This window comes from Drosophila tropicalis, unplaced genomic scaffold, assembly GCF_018151085.1.
Source record: "Drosophila tropicalis isolate 14030-0801.00 unplaced genomic scaffold, ASM1815108v1 contig_896, whole genome shotgun sequence".
NCBI lineage: Eukaryota > Metazoa > Arthropoda > Insecta > Diptera > Drosophilidae > Drosophila > Drosophila tropicalis.
Window position 1 is genome coordinate 684,065 of NW_027173394.1, and position 18,533 is coordinate 702,597.

Genomic DNA, 18,533 nt, shown 5'->3' on the forward strand with positions numbered 1-18,533 from the left:
TATGTAATCTACCAATGTGGCGTGAACGGACGCACGGACAGACGGATAATGGCTGTATGGACTTACAGAGATCTTCATGCTCATGAAGAATATATTTACTTAACGGAGTCGGAAACGTCTCCTTCTCTGCATAAAAAACATCTGGCCAGCTTTATAATACCCTCTGCAGGGGTATAAAAATAGGGCTAATCAAGGTAATTTTTTTATTTGTTTTACATGTAATGTATTTACATTTGAAATAAAACGAAAGTTTGAAATAAAGTTACAGATTTAAAAGAATTTGCATTGCAGCATAGATATATTAATACATACATACATACATATGTATCCAACAACACGATTCACACGTGTCTCAGAACATGTGTTCTGTTATGTGAGCTGTTTCACATTTATTGTTTGTCCCATCCATTTTCTGTGGATGTGTCTTGTGGGATTTTGGTATAAGCGTTTGTTTCTTTATTAAAATAGGTTAAAATTCAGTATAATTTCCTAGGCATACATAGATTTATTTAAAGTAATTACAAATTTACATTCCAAGCAATGTCGGAACCAAATGAACTAACTTTGAAGGCAAGGATGTGTAAGTTTTTGTATTTATTGAATGTGGATAAGTGAATACATCTACATGCACATATGTACCTACGTATGTACATATGTATGTACACGAACTCACTGTTGAGTTTATTCATGTGCTACCGATCTTTTGGGCGTATGTTGCTTCAGCTCAACATTGATTTATATCAAAGCGTATGAGTTCGTTTGGTGCTAAGTCAAGAAATCAGAATACGTAACTTCACAACAGATTATACATATGTACATATGTATGTACATACATATGTACGTATGTATGTATATTTTCATATTCAATGACAACGGCTATAAGAAAATTAAAAAATTAATGAAATAAAATAATTGCTACAATCGCAAGCATTCTCAAAAGAAACAGTGAAAACAAAAACATAACGGTAATGCATCCAAACGAGTTCAGTGGCTTCGGCACATAAGCTGATTTTCATTCAACGCTGATTTTGACTTAACGCTGATTTTAGTTCAGTGACGTGAATGAGTAAGAATTTGGGCGTATAAAATCAAGGAAAAAAAATCAATGTTGAGCCGAATAAACCCAGTAAGAAAAAATATGAGCGCATTGGAGTAAATTTAAGTCAACAGTGAGTTCGTGAACGAATGTTTGGTCGGTTGAGCCGAATGACACGATTATTCGGCTACTTATGTATGTGTGTAATTTTTTTCGCCATTACACCATGCCGTTTTCTGGTATGTACATACATACATGTACATGTGTGAAAATCTCCCAAATTCAAAAGAACCTACATATTTCGATTCATATGAATAAAGGAAAATTTCATTTTGAACAGTTTTCAAAGATTCGAACTTGTACCAAAGTTACTAGCAGCAATACTTCGTTGCATGCTACATACTTTGACAATTATTTTCTTCTTATTCGCTGCCTTTATCTAAAATTTTTTTTAGCCTAGTTGCTTATATCAATTAATATCACTCGTTGCGGAGGACGGACGTGTTTTTTTTTTGCGCTTATCAAATTTTTATTTTTTTCTCGCGATTAAAAACTATTTTATAAACTCATTATCGGTTTAGTTAAAATTTGAGCATCCGATTTCATTTTGCGAATTCTTGCAGTCGCTTTTGTTTAAATATATGTACATAAATTAAAGCATACAACAATACTTGCATCGGCGGTGTTGTTGTTTTGATTTTCTGTTTTGCTTTTGTGTCCTTACCGTTGTAAATAACTCTCGCGGTCTTGCGTACAAATTGTTGTTGCATGTGTTCAATTTGACGCGCTCTCCCGCTCTTTCCTATTCTTGTTTGATTTGCGCTCTCGACTTTGCCTACCCGCGACTCTGTGATACGTGTTTTTGTGTATTCTTGCTTGTTAATTTCTTTAGTTGTGAAGGCTTACTCTGCACATTAACCCTTGTGTCAGAACTGGTCATTATATTCTTATACACAGATTTTTTACCTTTACAATTTTTATTTTTTTATTCCTTTTTTAAATTAAATTTAACTTTTTGATAAAATGGTTGTCTGCTCAAAAAATAATAGCAAATAATGCGATTGACTCCCATGATTATATTCTTTGTTGGTTGTGTGACAATGCGGTTCACGTTAAGTGTGCAGGTTACACAGGCAGAATCAAGGAGTCTATTGCTAAAAGTGGTGGCTTAAAATATGGATTAAGGGCAGGTTTTAACAAACTCCAAACGGAGTTTACTGCAGTGGAGACTCAGTTCAGAAGCTTATCGCTTATGAATGAGTCTCCGAAACGTAAAAGAACCAGTCCTTGGGGTGTTTATTTATCTGTTGATCCGCCAGCATCTCTTATCGTTTTCGACCGGCCTCATGCACCGTCCACTCCTAATGTACAGCAATTGATATCGTTTAAGAGCCCGGTTGTGAATGCGACTGGTAAGGAATTATCGGTATCACCTGGGAATGATTTCTTAAAAACGATGCCTATAGTAGTGTCCGATGTGTCCGGGCAATTACCCATTCCAATGGGAATTGCCGATAGTTCTAAAAGTATGTAGCCCTGTAAACAAGTTGACTGCTGCAGTAGCTGACTTGTCCAACGTTGCGCTGCGGCTGACACGTCGGGAACGCGGCCTCTCGTTGGCATACCACCAAAGAAACATATATTTGTTTCTGGGCTAGACCCTGTTGTCACATCTGATGATGTAATAGCCTATATTCGGAAGAAAGTAAACGTCTCGAATATTGTGGTGGAAAAGTTTAAATTTTCTTGTTCTCGGGACATTTCGTCCTTTAAAATTAGTGTTTCTGCCAATATCTTTGACATTATATGTCGAGAAGATTTTTGGCCGAAACATATAATAGTTAAGGAATACACTGTAAAAAGAAAAATCGGCAACCGATTCGCCTGCCACCAACAACAACTAACACGATTCCTGCCACATCAGCATCCGCTGTTGTGTCAAAAAACTAGTTTCGTCCCTTAACCTGGGTTACCAGAGGACTGAAATCTAAACTTAATAATCTCTATGTAGATAGTCTTTCTTTTGAACATAACATTTTAGCTTTTACAGAGACGTGGCTAAAACCTGAGATTGCTGATGCATCGGTTTTTTCCACAAACTTTTGTATATTCAGACGTGACCGAATTTCTCGCATAGGCGGTAGCGTTCTGATAGCTGTTGATGCTGCTTTATCATCGGAAATGATTAAATTTTTTAGTACCCAGAAGATTGAGTTTGTCGGTGTTAAAGTAAATTTTAAATCTATTAATGCTTTTATTACTTGTTCCTACATTCCACCATTGCACATTGGGCCAGCAAACCGATAGTTCGACGAAAATTAAAGTTTTAAAGCTACGTTCTTGAAATTTGGTACATATGATAGTGTCGATGCACATAAAAATATATAGATGAATGTACCATGTTGCTGCCCTCTGTGTCGCATGACTTTATTGATGGCCTTCTAGGCTTATCCTTATCCCAAGTCAATCCTGTCTTAAATTCTAATTGAAAATGCTTCTGGGAACGAACCATTTGTTCTTCCCGAAGACAAATTTCATCCTATATTAAATTTAAAAATTGATCTGCCCTGCTTTTACCATTACTTGGTTCAAATGAGTTACCTCTAACTAGGTGCTTTCGTAACACTGACTTTGCCAGCCTTTATGAAAAAATTACTACTACCTATTGGTCTTTTCTGTACAATTGGATTGATATGAACTCAGCTGTTGTCTCTGATATTTGTGTGCCTCTTGCTAGGCTGGAGCGGCTTAACAAACCTCCCTGGTTCTCTCGAGAGTTATCCAATTTGAATAATGGGAAGACTCGATATTATAAGAAGTTTCAAAAAACACGTCGTTCATCAGATTACTCTCTGTATACAGTCGCTCGTTATGCTTAATACACAATGCTATAAGAATTATCTTCAGCGGTGTGACCTTCAGTTTTCTTCTAACCCTAAACTATTTTATAATTTTGTTAATTCTAATTCATTTAGTCGGCTACAAGCTGATCTTAAAAACTTTCAATCCTGGTGCCAGTTTAATCTATTAAATCTTAACACTACCAAATGTAAGGTAATGACTTTTTTTTGTAACTCTCCTCAACTGGTCACATATTTTCTAAACAATAGTCCTTTAGAACGTTTAAATTATATGAATGATTTGGGCGTACTTATGGACCATAAGTTAAATTTTAACACCCATATTTCCGTTACGGTCGCAAAGGCCATGAGTGTTCTGGTTTTCATTAAAAGATGGTCAAAAGAATTTGACAACCCAAACAACTAAAGTTCTTTTTACTTCGCTTGTCCGTCCTATTTTGGAGTATGGATCTTGCATTTGGTCACCTCCATATGAGTCGCCCCAGATTACACTTAAATACGTTCAAAAGCAGTTCTTGCTATTTGCTCTTCGTGGCTTAAGCTAGGATCGCAATGTCAATTTGCCTTCGCATTCTAGTAGACTTCTCTTGATTTTCCTTCCTTCTCTAACTAACCGTAGAATTATGCTTGGTGCTATTTTTATGCACAAGCTCTTAATTGGTGATATCGACTCGCCTGAGTCATTAGCTCAGGTAAATCTATCGGTACCATGTAGACGGTGAAGACATCCTTTGACACCTTTCTTCCTTAGTCGTTGTTCTTCTAACTATGCCATGCATGAACCTTTTAGGGACCTCTGCTCTGACTACAACCTTCTATTCCCTGTAATCGGCTCAGAGTTTTCTATTAATTTACTTAAAACATCTATCCTATCCCATTTAGTTAGTAGATAGCTATAGTATTATTTGTTTGTCTGTTTTTTCTATTGTGTATTTGTCTACGCGATTCATGCTGTGCGTTATATGTCTGCACCTCTCGGTCGGTCGGGTGGGAGGTGGGCAGTTATCTGCTTGGGCTCGCGCGTAACATGCTTTGTCCTGGTGTCGTAAGGGTTACTTGAAAGTACTGCGAATAGTATCGTCAACGTCCGCTATAAGGCAAATATCTAAAAATAGTTTTTTTTTTTTCTATTTTTTCTAATTTTAAAAGATATTAACAAAAATCAATATATTTCTGTGTTCTGGATGTGATTATAAAAAGTCTTTTACCAATCTTTGATTCATAACGCATCGAATACGCAAATAAAAAATTATAAGATCGTATTAAGTTTCAAGTTATTGCTAAAAAACGAAGTTTTTTCATTGCTCAAGGCACTGAAATGGTAGGATTTTGCTTAAAATTTTTGTCGTTTATACAACAACAATAACTTAATATAATTTACTGACTCGATTTACGATTCTTTTATGTATGTCAACATAGTTACCTTTTAGCTTTAAATTCATTGTCGTAATATCTTTTGAAATTACGCGGCTTGGACAAAAGAAAATAAAATTAATTTTAGATATTTGCCTAATAAGCAACTAGGCTAAAAAAATTTTGGATAAAGGCAGCAAATAAAAAGAAAAAGTGTTCAAAGTAGCATGCAACGAAGTATTGCTGCTAGTAATCTTTGAAAACTGTTCGAAATGAAATCTTTCTTTATTCATATGACTCGAAATAGGTACTTCTGAATTTAAAAAAAAAAAGATTTTTTAGGTGGCTCACTTGGGAGATTTTCACACACATACATATGTACATTTGTAATTAAACTGATCAATTTCGTTTAATATTAAAATTCGCAAGCCTAAAATCCATCGTAATTACCAATTAAATAATTTATTTCATATTATGCATTGCATATACATACATATTACAGCATCGGAAAAAATTTCAGAAAATATACACATTTTTGCAAACGACCCTTCTTTGGCTTTTTATCGTGTTCAGGTATGTGTACATACAAATTGCAAACCATGAACTAGTGTATCTAAAACTATGAAAATATTTTTATTAATAACTAATATTTGATATTCCTTCCATCTGCTTCTAATACGCCCAATTTACAGCAATTGATATCGTTTGAGAGCCTGTTGGTGAATCCGGTCAATGAGGATATAATCTCTTAAAAACGGTACCAATTATAGAGTCCGATTTGTCCGGGCAATAACATATTCCAGTGGATATTGGCGAAAGTTCCAATTGTATTGAAGGCCCTTAATTGCACGTAAAATTTCTGTCTGGTTTAATCAACGAAACGGTTAATGATAACTATTTATCTCTGGTCAATCCTGTCGTAAATTCCAAAAAAAATTCTTTGCATCTTGTATTTTTACCGGTTTCCTCCGAATGTGATGTTTCTAGGATCGAACCATTTCCCATTGATTGGGCTTGTATTGACCAAGCGGGAAAAAAGCTTCTAGTGAAGTTAAAAAAAAAAAAAAAAGTTATATCCCTCTTAAAGATACACCCCCTGCTCTAAATCACCTTATGATCTGATTAAGGGATAAAGAAGATTGTAATCTGAGCATAAGACTCGAAAAGGTTTCATGCAAAGCATAGTTAGAGATATATTTCGATAGTGGAATAAAATTTCTGGTAGGTGTACAGATGGTTTTAAGTAATTCAGGAGAGTCTATTTCACCTATAATAAGTTTGTGTATAAGGCAGGCACCAAGCATTACTTAACAATTAATAAGAAAAGAAAGATTAATTAAGGTTCTTGGAGTACGATGACAAATTTACATTGCAATTTCAATTTAGACCGCGAAGACCAAAAATAGCTGAAATTGCTCTTGAACTGATTACTTTGGTGCATCTCATATTGAGGTGACCATATGCAAGATCCTTACTCTAAGATAGGACGGACTAATCTAAAAACATTCATAGCTTCACTAGCAGTAGTGGAAATTAAAAAGTTAATTAAAAGTTAATTTATGGTCCTTAGGAATACCTAATATACCTAACCTAATAATATCTATAGGGGAGTGTCGTTAACATAATAAGTAATTAAACTAATGAGGCGGAGCGGGCAAAGATCAAACGATGACACGAACAATACACATAGCGCTTATCTGCGTTAACTTCATTGAAAGCCGCTGAGGTTTAATATGTTGGTTGTTCACCAATTCTAAAAGTTATTAAGATCGGATTGAAGCAGGCAAGAAGACGATATGTCTTTTAAATTGAGGTAACATCATCCGCGTACATAAACGCACAAAAATGTGTCACTACCAATGGAAGATCATGTATAAATAGCAATGGACCTAAAACTGAGGTACTCCAGTGGTTACTTGGATGGTCCTAAAAAAAAAAAGACTTGAAAAGGGCCTTTTTTATACGCTAGGAAAGATATAGGGGAATGCAATTAAGCAACAGGCTAGAAGCATTGACGTCAGTTTGCAAAGCAGTCTTGAATTCTTTGATCGAGTGAGAAGTGAAGTTTAATAGGGTAATAGATATCGATTTACGTTTCTTAAACCCATGTTGGGATGAAGAAGTAATAAAGCTACAAAAATGATGCAATTGAGATGTCACTGTTTTCTCAAATACTTTAGATACGGCAAACAATATGGAAATACCCCTATATTTTCTGCCTGGTATTCCATCAGGGCCAAGTGTTATTCCAGAGTTGGATGGAAGTTGTTTTCAGGGATAACTAAGGGATCAGTCCTGGAAACATCGCAATTAGAAAAATCCTACATAAATTCAAGACCTAGTTATTTGTCACGACTATTCCGAGCAGGATTTACTTGGGTTAGCGACAACTCAATGAAACAATGTGACGAGGAGGGCAATACTAATGAAGAAGCATATGAGAGGGTCCAGACTATCTCATGTGAATTAAAATCTCCCAGAACAATTGAAAAAATGAATGTATCCTGCCAAGTCGAAATGTGGTGAAATATACGAACAGAGAATATAGTCAGAAAAAGAATTAAAAGAAGTTTTAAGACGAATACATTTAATCTTCTGATTGGAAGTGTATCCTTCCTATTCGGCTTCTCGTTGTACGCCATAATTTTTATATAATCGGTTCTCCTATTACAGCGACAGTAAATCAATCGTTAATCGAAAGAAGGCGGTAGGTATATTGCAGCAGATTGAGATCCTCTGGTTCCGTAGCTCTTGCGGGGTGGGGGTGTTGTTTGCTGAATCTCTACCTTTAATTATAAAATTTAATTTTATTAGGATCTCTACTGAAACTAACTTTAAATGAACATCGAATGACGCAGAAAATACTTACGAACACAGTAAAGAATTCATATTAATAAAAAATATCAAAGAAGTTAAATTCGGCTATGCCGAAGTTTATATACCCTTGCAGTCCTTGACAATAATAATTTCACATGTTCAAAATTTGTTTTCTGCAACTCAATTCATTAATATACAAACAAAACAATTTTACTCTTCATACTATGTACAATTTGTTCTTCTTCTTCCCTCATTCCCTAAGCAAAGCAACGCACGCATACACATACAGTTTATGTAGCGTTGCGTCTGTGTGAGTATGCATGTGCTCTGTTGATTTGATGATGACGTAGTAGGCAGCAAGCAGAGCTGCCGGCAGCAAGCAGAGCTGCCGGCAGCGATTGAGCCGATTTATATAGACTGTAACTTGTGTTCTATTTATCCGATCAGGGTCAAATTTTGGGATCTGAGATTTTATATCAAATTCTATTATATTGGTAAATTTCATGGGGATACTCCAATTTTTGCAAAAATTTTTGTTCCAGAGCTATATGATATAGTAGTCCGATCCCAAAGATTTTCATACTTTATCTCACCCGGGTAAAAAAAAGCTCCCAAAAAAAATTTCATCCCGATAGCTCTTAAGATGGCTGAGTAAAACGCGTACGCACCGACGGACAGACGGACAGACGGACAGACGGACAGACGGACAGACGGACAGACGGACAGACGGACAGACGGACATGGCTATATCGACTTAGCTTCTCATGCTGATCAAGAATATATATACTTTATGGGGTCGGAAACGTCTCCTTCTGTGCGTTACAAACATCTGACCAATTTTATAATACCCTCTGCAAGGGTATAAAAAGACGAAAGAAATGAAGGTGTATTCTTTTGTTCACAAGCTAGCGGTTACTGAGGTCAAGATTTAGATGGACCTTGTCAGTTCTTTACCCTCCCAACCATGAATCTTTGTTGTTATTTGTAAAGATTCCCAAAAAAACTGATCGATATCAACTCACGTGCCCATGTCACTAGAAAAATTAATTATAAAGCCTAAGCAATCTAATTCAAATTCATTATAATTTCAGATCGAAGCATTTCTTGTTTTACACAATAAATTTTAAAGAAATCTATACAGACTAATTTTAAACAGCTGGTCTGGTATCTCAACATTTTGAGATTCCGAACTTTCAGACTTGCAAAACAATGGAACTCAAAGTAAATTAAACTATTGAATAAGAGGGACTAAAACTACAGGGTGGTCCATCTAGTGTTTGGAATTTGAATCACGGATTGTATGACAGTCAAACGTCAAATGTCATCCGTGACGCCATAAATAGTTAGTTATATGTTTGATATTTACGAAATGGGACGCTATTCGCTTGAAGAAAGTTGGGAAATATTAAAAACTTATTTCCAAAGTGGCGAGTCTTCTACTCAACAGTGCAAAATTTTAAAAAAAGTTTGGTAAAAAAAATGTGCCTACAACTCAATTTGTGGATCATCAAAAATGGTGATGTGACTTGGCCTCCGCGGAGCTGCGATTTGACGCCATTGGGTTTTCTATTTTCTGTGGGGAGTGGTGAAAGATAAATGTTATGCAAACAATCCAGAAACAATTCAAGACCTCAAGACCGAAATTCATGCAGCTATTGCTGAAATAGAGCCGCACACAATCGAAAATGTACTCAAAAATTGGGTTAATCGAATGGGCTATTGCCAAGCCAGTCGTGGTGGACATTTGACCGAAATTATTTTTCATAAATAAATGACATAAATATACCTTTTAAATAAATGTTTAACCTTTAAAAAATATTCACCCGTTTTTTTTTTATAACAAAATCAAATTCCAATTTTTAAATGGGCCACCCTTTAGTAGTATAAAAGAGAGCTTACTAGTTACACGTTATTAATTATTGTAGAAGATTATGGAATAAAAAAAAAATATAGAAGAAATATCAAATAAATCAAATTAATATTTTTTTTTTTTTTTTTTAATTCGTTAGAGTTATTTTAAATTTTCAAGTCGCACAAATTCACTCATTGCTTTTAATTTCTCTTCAAATCAAACATTATTTAAGGAAATCAATTTTTTTTTTTTTCTTTTTTTTAATTTAATTATTTGGTTGATCGCAAAACGCTGAAACAGAAATTACATCAACAAATCAGAGTATCAATTGATACAATACCATCCCCCATAGTTCGCAAAACTTGGTTGAAAGTCGCCGAGTTGATACCGCTTAATACAATAGGCACTTACCCCATAGTTTATTCGCTGAAAGGCCTTCCATCGATGCACTGTGGGTGGGTGTTTATATGATGATTTCTCCTTCGCGCTTTATGACCACCATTAAACTCCGTTCACTCACTTTACTTTTGCATTTACTCTATTTTACGTTACTCTCGACTTGAATTATTTAATATAACCTTAACGAGACTTTAATTGATTCAATATTTGACTTATTTACATTCTCTTTTTTTTTTTTTTTAAGATCAGAAAGGAAAATATCTGCACTTAAAGATTTCGTTCAAAACGATGTTAATTCAAAAAAATTGTAGGAGCTTTCGAGGTGGTCACATGGAATGCGCTAAATCGGGCGACAGCAAGCAGTATCCAGAATTTGGCGAAAAGACAAGCTTTGTCTGGGTCAGCAACGGCAGAAGGTTAGGTAGGCCACTGCCTTTAGAACCTTGCCGTACAAAAAATCCGGTTCACCGAAGGTTAGGACACCTTTCGGGAAATGAGACACTTTGGCCGCACCGTAAGCCTTAACTTAGAAACGTTGTGGCACTGCCGGTGGTTAGTTGGCGGTGTCTTTTCAATGTCCGAATGCTAATTCCAGAAGGCAACGACAACCAGAAATTCGGATGCATGTGCTCCGGCACCAGAAATGGGTATTTGAAAATCGCCGGTTTTCCAGAAAATAATCCTCACAACCGAAAGCTAGCAGCAATGTTGGCCAGAAAATGTAAGGTTTCAGATCTAGGATATAGAGTAAGATGCAGATGGCGGCGGGGTAAAAATTCTAATTAACCTACATACCTGCTATAGTTTATAACCAAAGATTTGGGCTACAGCTTTTTTTCCACACTTCTCCTCAGAATTTATTTATTTTATTTATTTTATTTATTTATTTATTTATTTACGTCAACTAACACAGCAGTCGACGAAAAAGCTTAAGCTAAAGACAGATAGTAATTAAATGAAGAAGGTAGCTTAGCTTTATACACAACTAAACATCCCCGGCCCGGTGGAGGTGTTTTATTTGCACAAGGTGCCAGCTATGCCCCGATTCACAGCCAATGTGGCCAGGGATGAGTTGCAGCCAATCCAAGTCCAGAATATTTTCATTAGTTTCGCTGTAGATGATTAAAAAGTATAGCGCGAAGAGAAGTGACAGAAAGATGAGGAGAGATAAGGTGAGAAAGGTTGTTAAAAGATTGGCAAAGAACACGAAGAGGTTCGTGAAGAGAGTAGTTAGTCAGACATCTACTAAGGTGAATAGGAAAAAAGTTTCTGGTCCGACGTGAGGGAACACAAAAAATACAGCGTATCTAGTAAATTGGTAGAAATGACTACGCCGTTGACTAGTTTATGGAGAAAGAGAATGCCAAAAACAAGCCTACGGTTATAAAGTGAAGGAAGATTAATAAGAAGAAGTCTGTCAGAATAAGAAGGTAGGCGAAGACCCGGGTCCCAATTTAGACCGCGTAGCGCAAACTTAAGGAATTGCTTCTGTACCGATTCAATACTACGCTGGTGAACATCATATTGCGGGTTCCACACTGGCGAGCAATATTCTAGAGTAGGGCGAACTAACGAAGTGTATAAAACCTTTGTTACATAGGGATCATCAAATTCTTTGGCCCAACGTTTAATGAAGCCGAGAAGGCTGCTTGCTCTGTTGACAATTGAAATAATATGAACATTAAATGAAAGTTTAGGGTCAAACATAACGCCTAAGTCTTTGAATGATGGAACACAATCTAACAGAACAGACTTAATAGAGTAATGAGCTAGGAGCGGAGACAAACGACTGAAAGTCATAAAAGAACACTTAGAGGCATTAAGGTGTAATTTATTAACGTGGCACCAATCACAGAACGCATCGAGATCTGATTGCAAGTACTGTTGGAAAGAAGGATCATTATAGGAATAACAAATCTTGACGTCATCCGCAAACATGAGCACGCGTGAATGAGCCAAGGCCAAAGGCAAATCATTTATAAACAATGTAAATAATAGTGGGCCCAGATGACTGCCTTCGGGTACACCTGACGTAACTCGAACAGTTTTAGATATCGAGGAACGAAAAGACACCTTTTGGGTTCTGCCAATAAGATACGACTTTAACCAACCCAATAATTTTTGTGAAAAACCCATGATGTTAAGTTTCGCGAGAAGCAAAGAATGATCAACCGTATCAAAAGCCTTACTGAAGTCAGTATAAATAACATCAGTTTGACACTTTTTACGGAAGCCATGGTGTACAAGGGTAGTCAATTCTAAAAGGTTGGTAAGCGACGAACGACCTTTCATGAAACCATGCTGACAAGGAGAAATAGTGGATCTGGATAAATGTTGAAGAGAAGACGTAATAATTTTCTCAAACAGTTTAGGTATTGCCGAAAGTTTGGCAATGCCACGGTTGGAAACATCCGATTTGCTATCCTTTTTAAAAAGCGGAATAATAAATGACTCCTTCCAAATATCAGGAAATCTACAAGTCTCACTCGATATAAAGAATAACCGAGCTAAAGGCTTAGATAGGGAAATAGAACACATTTTAAGGATGCAACTAGGTATATCATCAGGCCCGGGAACGAAGGAAGACTTCATAGATGACAAGCTAGAGAGAATACAGTCTTCAGTAATACTGGGAAAAAACATACAATTTAAATGTGGGACTGAAAAGGGATAGGGTGTGGGATCCGAAACAGTAGTAGAATATGTGGACTGAAAATATTTAGCAAACAGATCTGCAATATCTAAATCATTATTAGCAGACTGGTCGTTAAGTCTGAAGGTGGAAGGTAGTACATTAGAGCGTCTTTTGGAATTGACAAAGTTGTAAAATCTTTTGGGGTTCTTATAAAATTCAGCCTTACAGCGAACGAGATAATTGTTGTAGAATTGAGTATTTAAAAGACAAAATTGAGATTTGGCTATACAATAATTTGCATAGTCAAGTCGCGAACCAGTTTTTTTAAATCTTTTAAAATATCTCGATTTAATGTTACGAAGATTAGAGAGCCTACGTGTGAACCAGACTGGCGAGCTGGAGACGGTAGAGACATTCACATAAGGAACGCATTTATCAATTAGAGAATTAAGAGCAGAATAGAAAAACTTCACTGCACAATCTATATCGCAGCACTCAAATAGAAACGACCAATCAAAAGAGAAAATAAGGCTGTTAAGAAGATTGAAATTTGTTTTACGAAAACATCTACGACGAGAATTTGAGATGTTTTTAAATAAATTAGTAACGGAATTGTAAGAAATAGTAACTTCAATGGTAGGATGATAAGGATCTTCAGGTTTCACTAGTGGCTGTGTTTGCGATACAGCACTAACAGTGGGATCAGAGACAAAAACAAGATCAAGGATTCTTTTAGAACAGTTAAGGAAAGAATTCAACTGATTTAGTGGACATTCAAGTAGGCTATCAAGAAAAACATGTTGAGATGAAGGAATTAAGAAAGATAGATTATCATCAACAAGCCAAGAAATATTAGGCAAGTTAAAATCACCTAAAACTATAAGAACATCACGATCTTTAAGACGACCAAAAATAGTTCGTAAAGCATCAGCATGGTGCACGTAGATCATGATATCAGAAGCTGGAGGAATATATGAACAAGAGATATATAGGCTAAAGTTAGAACATGTAACTTCGACGCAAATAAACTCAACACCTAAGGGGAGATCAATCGGCACCACACTTGAAGACAGATTCGAGTTTACAGCAATGAGTACTCCACCGCCACGACGACCAACACGATCAAGCCTATAAGATATAAAATTATTAGAAAGAATTTCATTATCTAAAACAGAGGAGTTAAGCCAAGTTTCAGAGAAAGCTAATATGTCAGCTGAAAAGGTTTGGCTATCACAGAAAAGGTTCGAAAGCTTGGTAAGAAGTCCTCTTACATTTTGATAATGAATGCAAAGACTAGACGTTATTAGTTTTTTGAAGCAGAAGACAAAGTAGGAAGGTGGACAGGCAACGGACGAGAGCGCTTATTGGGCGCAAACTCGTGTACAACTAGGCCCTCTGGCCAAAAATTAGGGTCAACCATAGCTGAGAAGTACTCATTTGGTACTGTAATTTTAAAAGAGGAGATTTCGCGAGGCCTAGAAAACTTAAACTTTTGAATTAAAACCTTAGCAGGGCAAATATTACCAATGTAAGCTGCCACAGACGACTCAGAAGTATCTGGAGCAAGCCTAGAAATAAATAATTGTTTGCGATGAGGCACTACAGTTAGTGGAGGCGGAGGAGCATTGGGATCCGCAAGTGATTGAGAGCCGGCATGATCCTGTGATTGATCAGAGTTCCCGTGAGGGATAGATTGAGGTACAGCAGGGCTTGTAATGGGTACTTCAATCTGAAAAGAAGAGCATAAAGAGGGACAAGAAGATGGTGTAGGCGAAAGTAAAATCGGAGAGGAAGTAATAGAGAGAGCTGGCGACTGCTTACGAGGCAACTCAAGGGTACATTTCTTGTGCAATTTCTCAGAAGGTGGAACAAATTTGAATTGCGACAATAATTGAACGCTAGAGTCACACTCGTTTGACAGCTGTTTGGCCAGTTTGTTTAAAGAAAGAAACCTTAAACGAAGATCCCTATACATACGGCTAAAATCAAGCTGCTGGCTGGCACAAGATGGGCAAGTCCAGCGCATTAAGCCAAGCTCAGGCTTAGACACAGACAAACCAGAAAATTTGTCGTAGTCGCGGCCATTGAGGCCAGCACATTTTAAGTGAATAAGATTATCGCAGAGCCAACAAGATATTGCTCTATACTGATCATCAAAACGATCAGAATGTTTGCAATTAGGTAGACAACAAGCCATTGAAAAGCCGAAAGAAAGGCAAAAAAAAAAAAATTATATATTTATAAGAATATATAGAAAAATTAAATTCACAGCACAAAGATAATTATTGATAAATAATCAATAATTACAAATAAAACAAAGAGACAGCTAGAGTGCACAGCACAACAGAGAGTGCAAGAACAGTTATAAGCCGAGCTTTGAGAGGCGGCCTTACAAAAGTGATTACGCGGGAGAGAAGCTAAGCACAAGCACAAAGCAGAGAGAACAACAAAGCCACTAGCACTGATGGTATGATGGGGGCGATGAGGGGAGCAACTGCAGAAGCAATGACGAAAAAAAAAAAAAATATGTAAATGCACCAAACACTAATCACGAAAAAGAAAAAACTGTTTAAACTGATTAATTTGGCGAATTATGGAAATAAAACACAAGGGAGTCAAGCGAATAACACCAGCGGAAGTGTAAACAAACTAAGCACAATTAAAAATTGAGAAAAAACAATAAATATTAATAAAAACTCAGGAGCTATGCAAAAACACGACCGTCACGTCAGAGAGCAGAAAGCTTTATGCAAAAGAAAGCTAAAATGAAATGAAGCCTAGCAAAAAAAAATGAAGCGCGTTGCCACCTCAAGAAAAACGACAGATCATTTATCGCTATCCCCATATTATGCGTTTATCGATTGATCGATATCAATATTTTTATTTATTGGTTGATTGTTATTGGCAAAGTGGCGCGTAAAGTCGTTAAGTTTAAAAATTTGAAAGTTTAAACTAGCGCACGCTACAGAAGACTGGACAATTTCAGACGAGAACGCTGAATCAACAGCGATTAAAACACCACCACCACCATTACGGATTGTCCGATCATGTCTGTATGCTAAATATTTTGAAGAGCAAATTGAAGCATTGGCAATATTAGGGTTCAGCCAAGTTTTAGTAAAGGCAAGAATATGAAAGTCAAAAGCTAAACTATCTATGTACATAGAGTTTAGACTTTAGTCCCCGTATTAGTTTTTTGACTCGCCAGCAGGTGCAGGTGAGCCGGAAGGAACGCCATTAGCAGATAACACGCTAATCGGAAGCCGATTCTTCTGTTTTATTGTAAACTCTTATGTTTATCTTGTGTTTATCCTTGTTTATCCGTGTTCATCTGAAATGGCTTCACCAAATCAGATTGATCAAAGAATTATACAAAACGAAAGAAAAACATACAACAAAATTAAGTCATGACAATTATTGCTTAAAACAAAACAAAACATGCATCCACACTCTGTGCATGAAATATAAACAATTTTCAACCCCCGTAAAACGTGGGTGATTAGAATAACTTTTTTTAAGAACAATTGTCGCCTCCTAGAGTCTTAGAGTTCATTTATATACACAACACTTTGGTAAATAAAATCAGTTCATATTTGGAATTTCATTCTCTCTGGAATCCCTATTCAAAAGGTGTTCCGGACAAAAATCTTTGACATATTTGGCCAAAAAGAAGTAGTATTTGGATCAAGCCTCGAAACAAAAATTTGTAATTACAACCACTAGAAGTGCCAGGCAGCCAACACTTTACTAGTTTCTCTTGTAATTACTTGACACTATTGGCAATATTCCTCGAAGCGGACGTTAGCCCAGACGGAAAAATTTAGAACTCAATATGTAAATAAAAAAGCAAAAGCTAACTGCAATATGCAAAAACTTGTCACAAGCGCGAAGTTAACGGCCGCGAGCGGGATCAAAAGAGAAAACAAAAGAATAGGAAGCCACAACGCCACAAATACAAAAAAACTGTAATTTAAAAACGCTGGTGGGCTACGTATTATTGTTGTTAAGACATATAAAATGCAGATATTATATAAAATGTACACATATTTTTCAATAAACTTATCAAATGCTGTTAGCTTAAGTTTGTTTCGATATCTAAAAAAAAATCAATGTGATTAAATGGTTATATTTTAAATCATAAATTAGATAAGTCTGGTGTCTCTTCAGCTGCCATTAAATAAAATAAATTCTCAAATTATGAACAAGGTTCAAAGAGAAAATTATCAATATAAGCAAAATGCGAGAAATAAAACATAAAAAATAGGGTTAAAATTTGATTTTTTTTGACATTTTGGCCCGAAACTGTCGAACGGACGGCTATTGCTGAAAAAAAGTTTTTAAAAAAATCAATATTTTAGAAGTTAGAAGCAAGTCAAAAAAGAACGCTTTTCGAAAAAATGCCAACTTTGATGAAACACTTCGGCAAAAACTGTTGTATGAAACCATCGTGATAATATAAAAAACTAATGATGTAGTTTGATTCGCAGGACCAGAAATAGGGTGAAACCATCGAGTTTTTTGGAACCCATATAGTTCGTCTTCAGTGCAACTACAAGATTACAAAAAACATTTAATAGTTGTTAGAACACACTAAGAACTTAACTACAGCGTAACGTACATTATTTAACACGTCAGCACAATTCGACAAGGAGCTGAGAACTAATTTTTTATCAAGTAGATGTCTGTATTCTTCGGCGGTCGGTGTGATTCTTAAAGTTACATATGTCGTGGGGCGTTCGAAGTGTCAATGATGTGTAGCTTCTCCATGGTAAACCTTTTGTTTTAGTGCCGTTCTTCATCTAGTATTTCTGTCTCTTCAAAATTCGGTGCATGGCCACTAGTTGCATAGTGTGTCGCTAGCGACATTTATTTTGTCTTATTTATAGTCGAATTTGGGAAATCCTAGTTTTAAATTTTGATTTGGTCGTCACTATATTATATCTTATTACATGGCTTGTTTCGTTGTCCATTGCATGGAATTTGGTATATCACATACTTCTATTTTATGGGACGATATCTTTGATTTTGTTTTATTGAATATATGTTTGAAGGTATGGTCAGGTTTGTGTGCTATTTTTATTTGATCTTTGTCATAACATTCCGAATGTGATACTCTTTCTGGTTTTGTGCCTGAGATGTTAGAGTTCTGTCGAGTTTGCGGCAGCCATCATGGTCGAACAACGGTGACTAGAGAGGCTGAGAAGAGAGGTTTAGTTTAAGCCGGCCGCTGCGAAGCAATACCTCGCGGTAGTCCCGCAGTAGCCTGTTTGAGCCACACCGCCAATAACTATGTATGTATATATGTATGTACGTGAAGTAAATGTCATTTTAATTTGGTTGTAAATAAATATAATATAATATGAATATAAAAAATAACTCTTTCTGGTTTTGTCAATAGATGATTTATGTTTTTTGATTTTCTTAATTATGTTATCCGGAAAATCGTTGTCTTTTAAAATATTTAATTATATTATATTATATTAATTCCTTCTTGGTTTCTTCGTGTTATATTTTGTTCGAAATGTTGAGCATTCGGATACAACTCCTTGCTGTATTTATTAGCATTGTCTTTGGGTGTTT

General features: G+C 36.0%; 1 protein-coding gene across 1 annotated transcript in view; it reads left to right on the plus strand.

The window, feature by feature from the left end:
* Nucleotides 1-481: 481 nt before the first annotated feature.
* The window catches only part of LOC137586071 (BLOC-1-related complex subunit 8 homolog), an 87,966-nt gene continuing 69,914 nt past the window's right edge, over nucleotides 482-18,533 (plus strand). Inside the window, exons 1-2 of the mRNA XM_068302079.1 lie at nucleotides 482-580; nucleotides 5,753-5,823. Coding sequence (XP_068158180.1) covers nucleotides 541-580; nucleotides 5,753-5,823 — 111 coding nt within the window. The 5' untranslated portion in view covers nucleotides 482-540. The remainder of the gene's footprint in view (nucleotides 581-5,752; nucleotides 5,824-18,533) is intronic.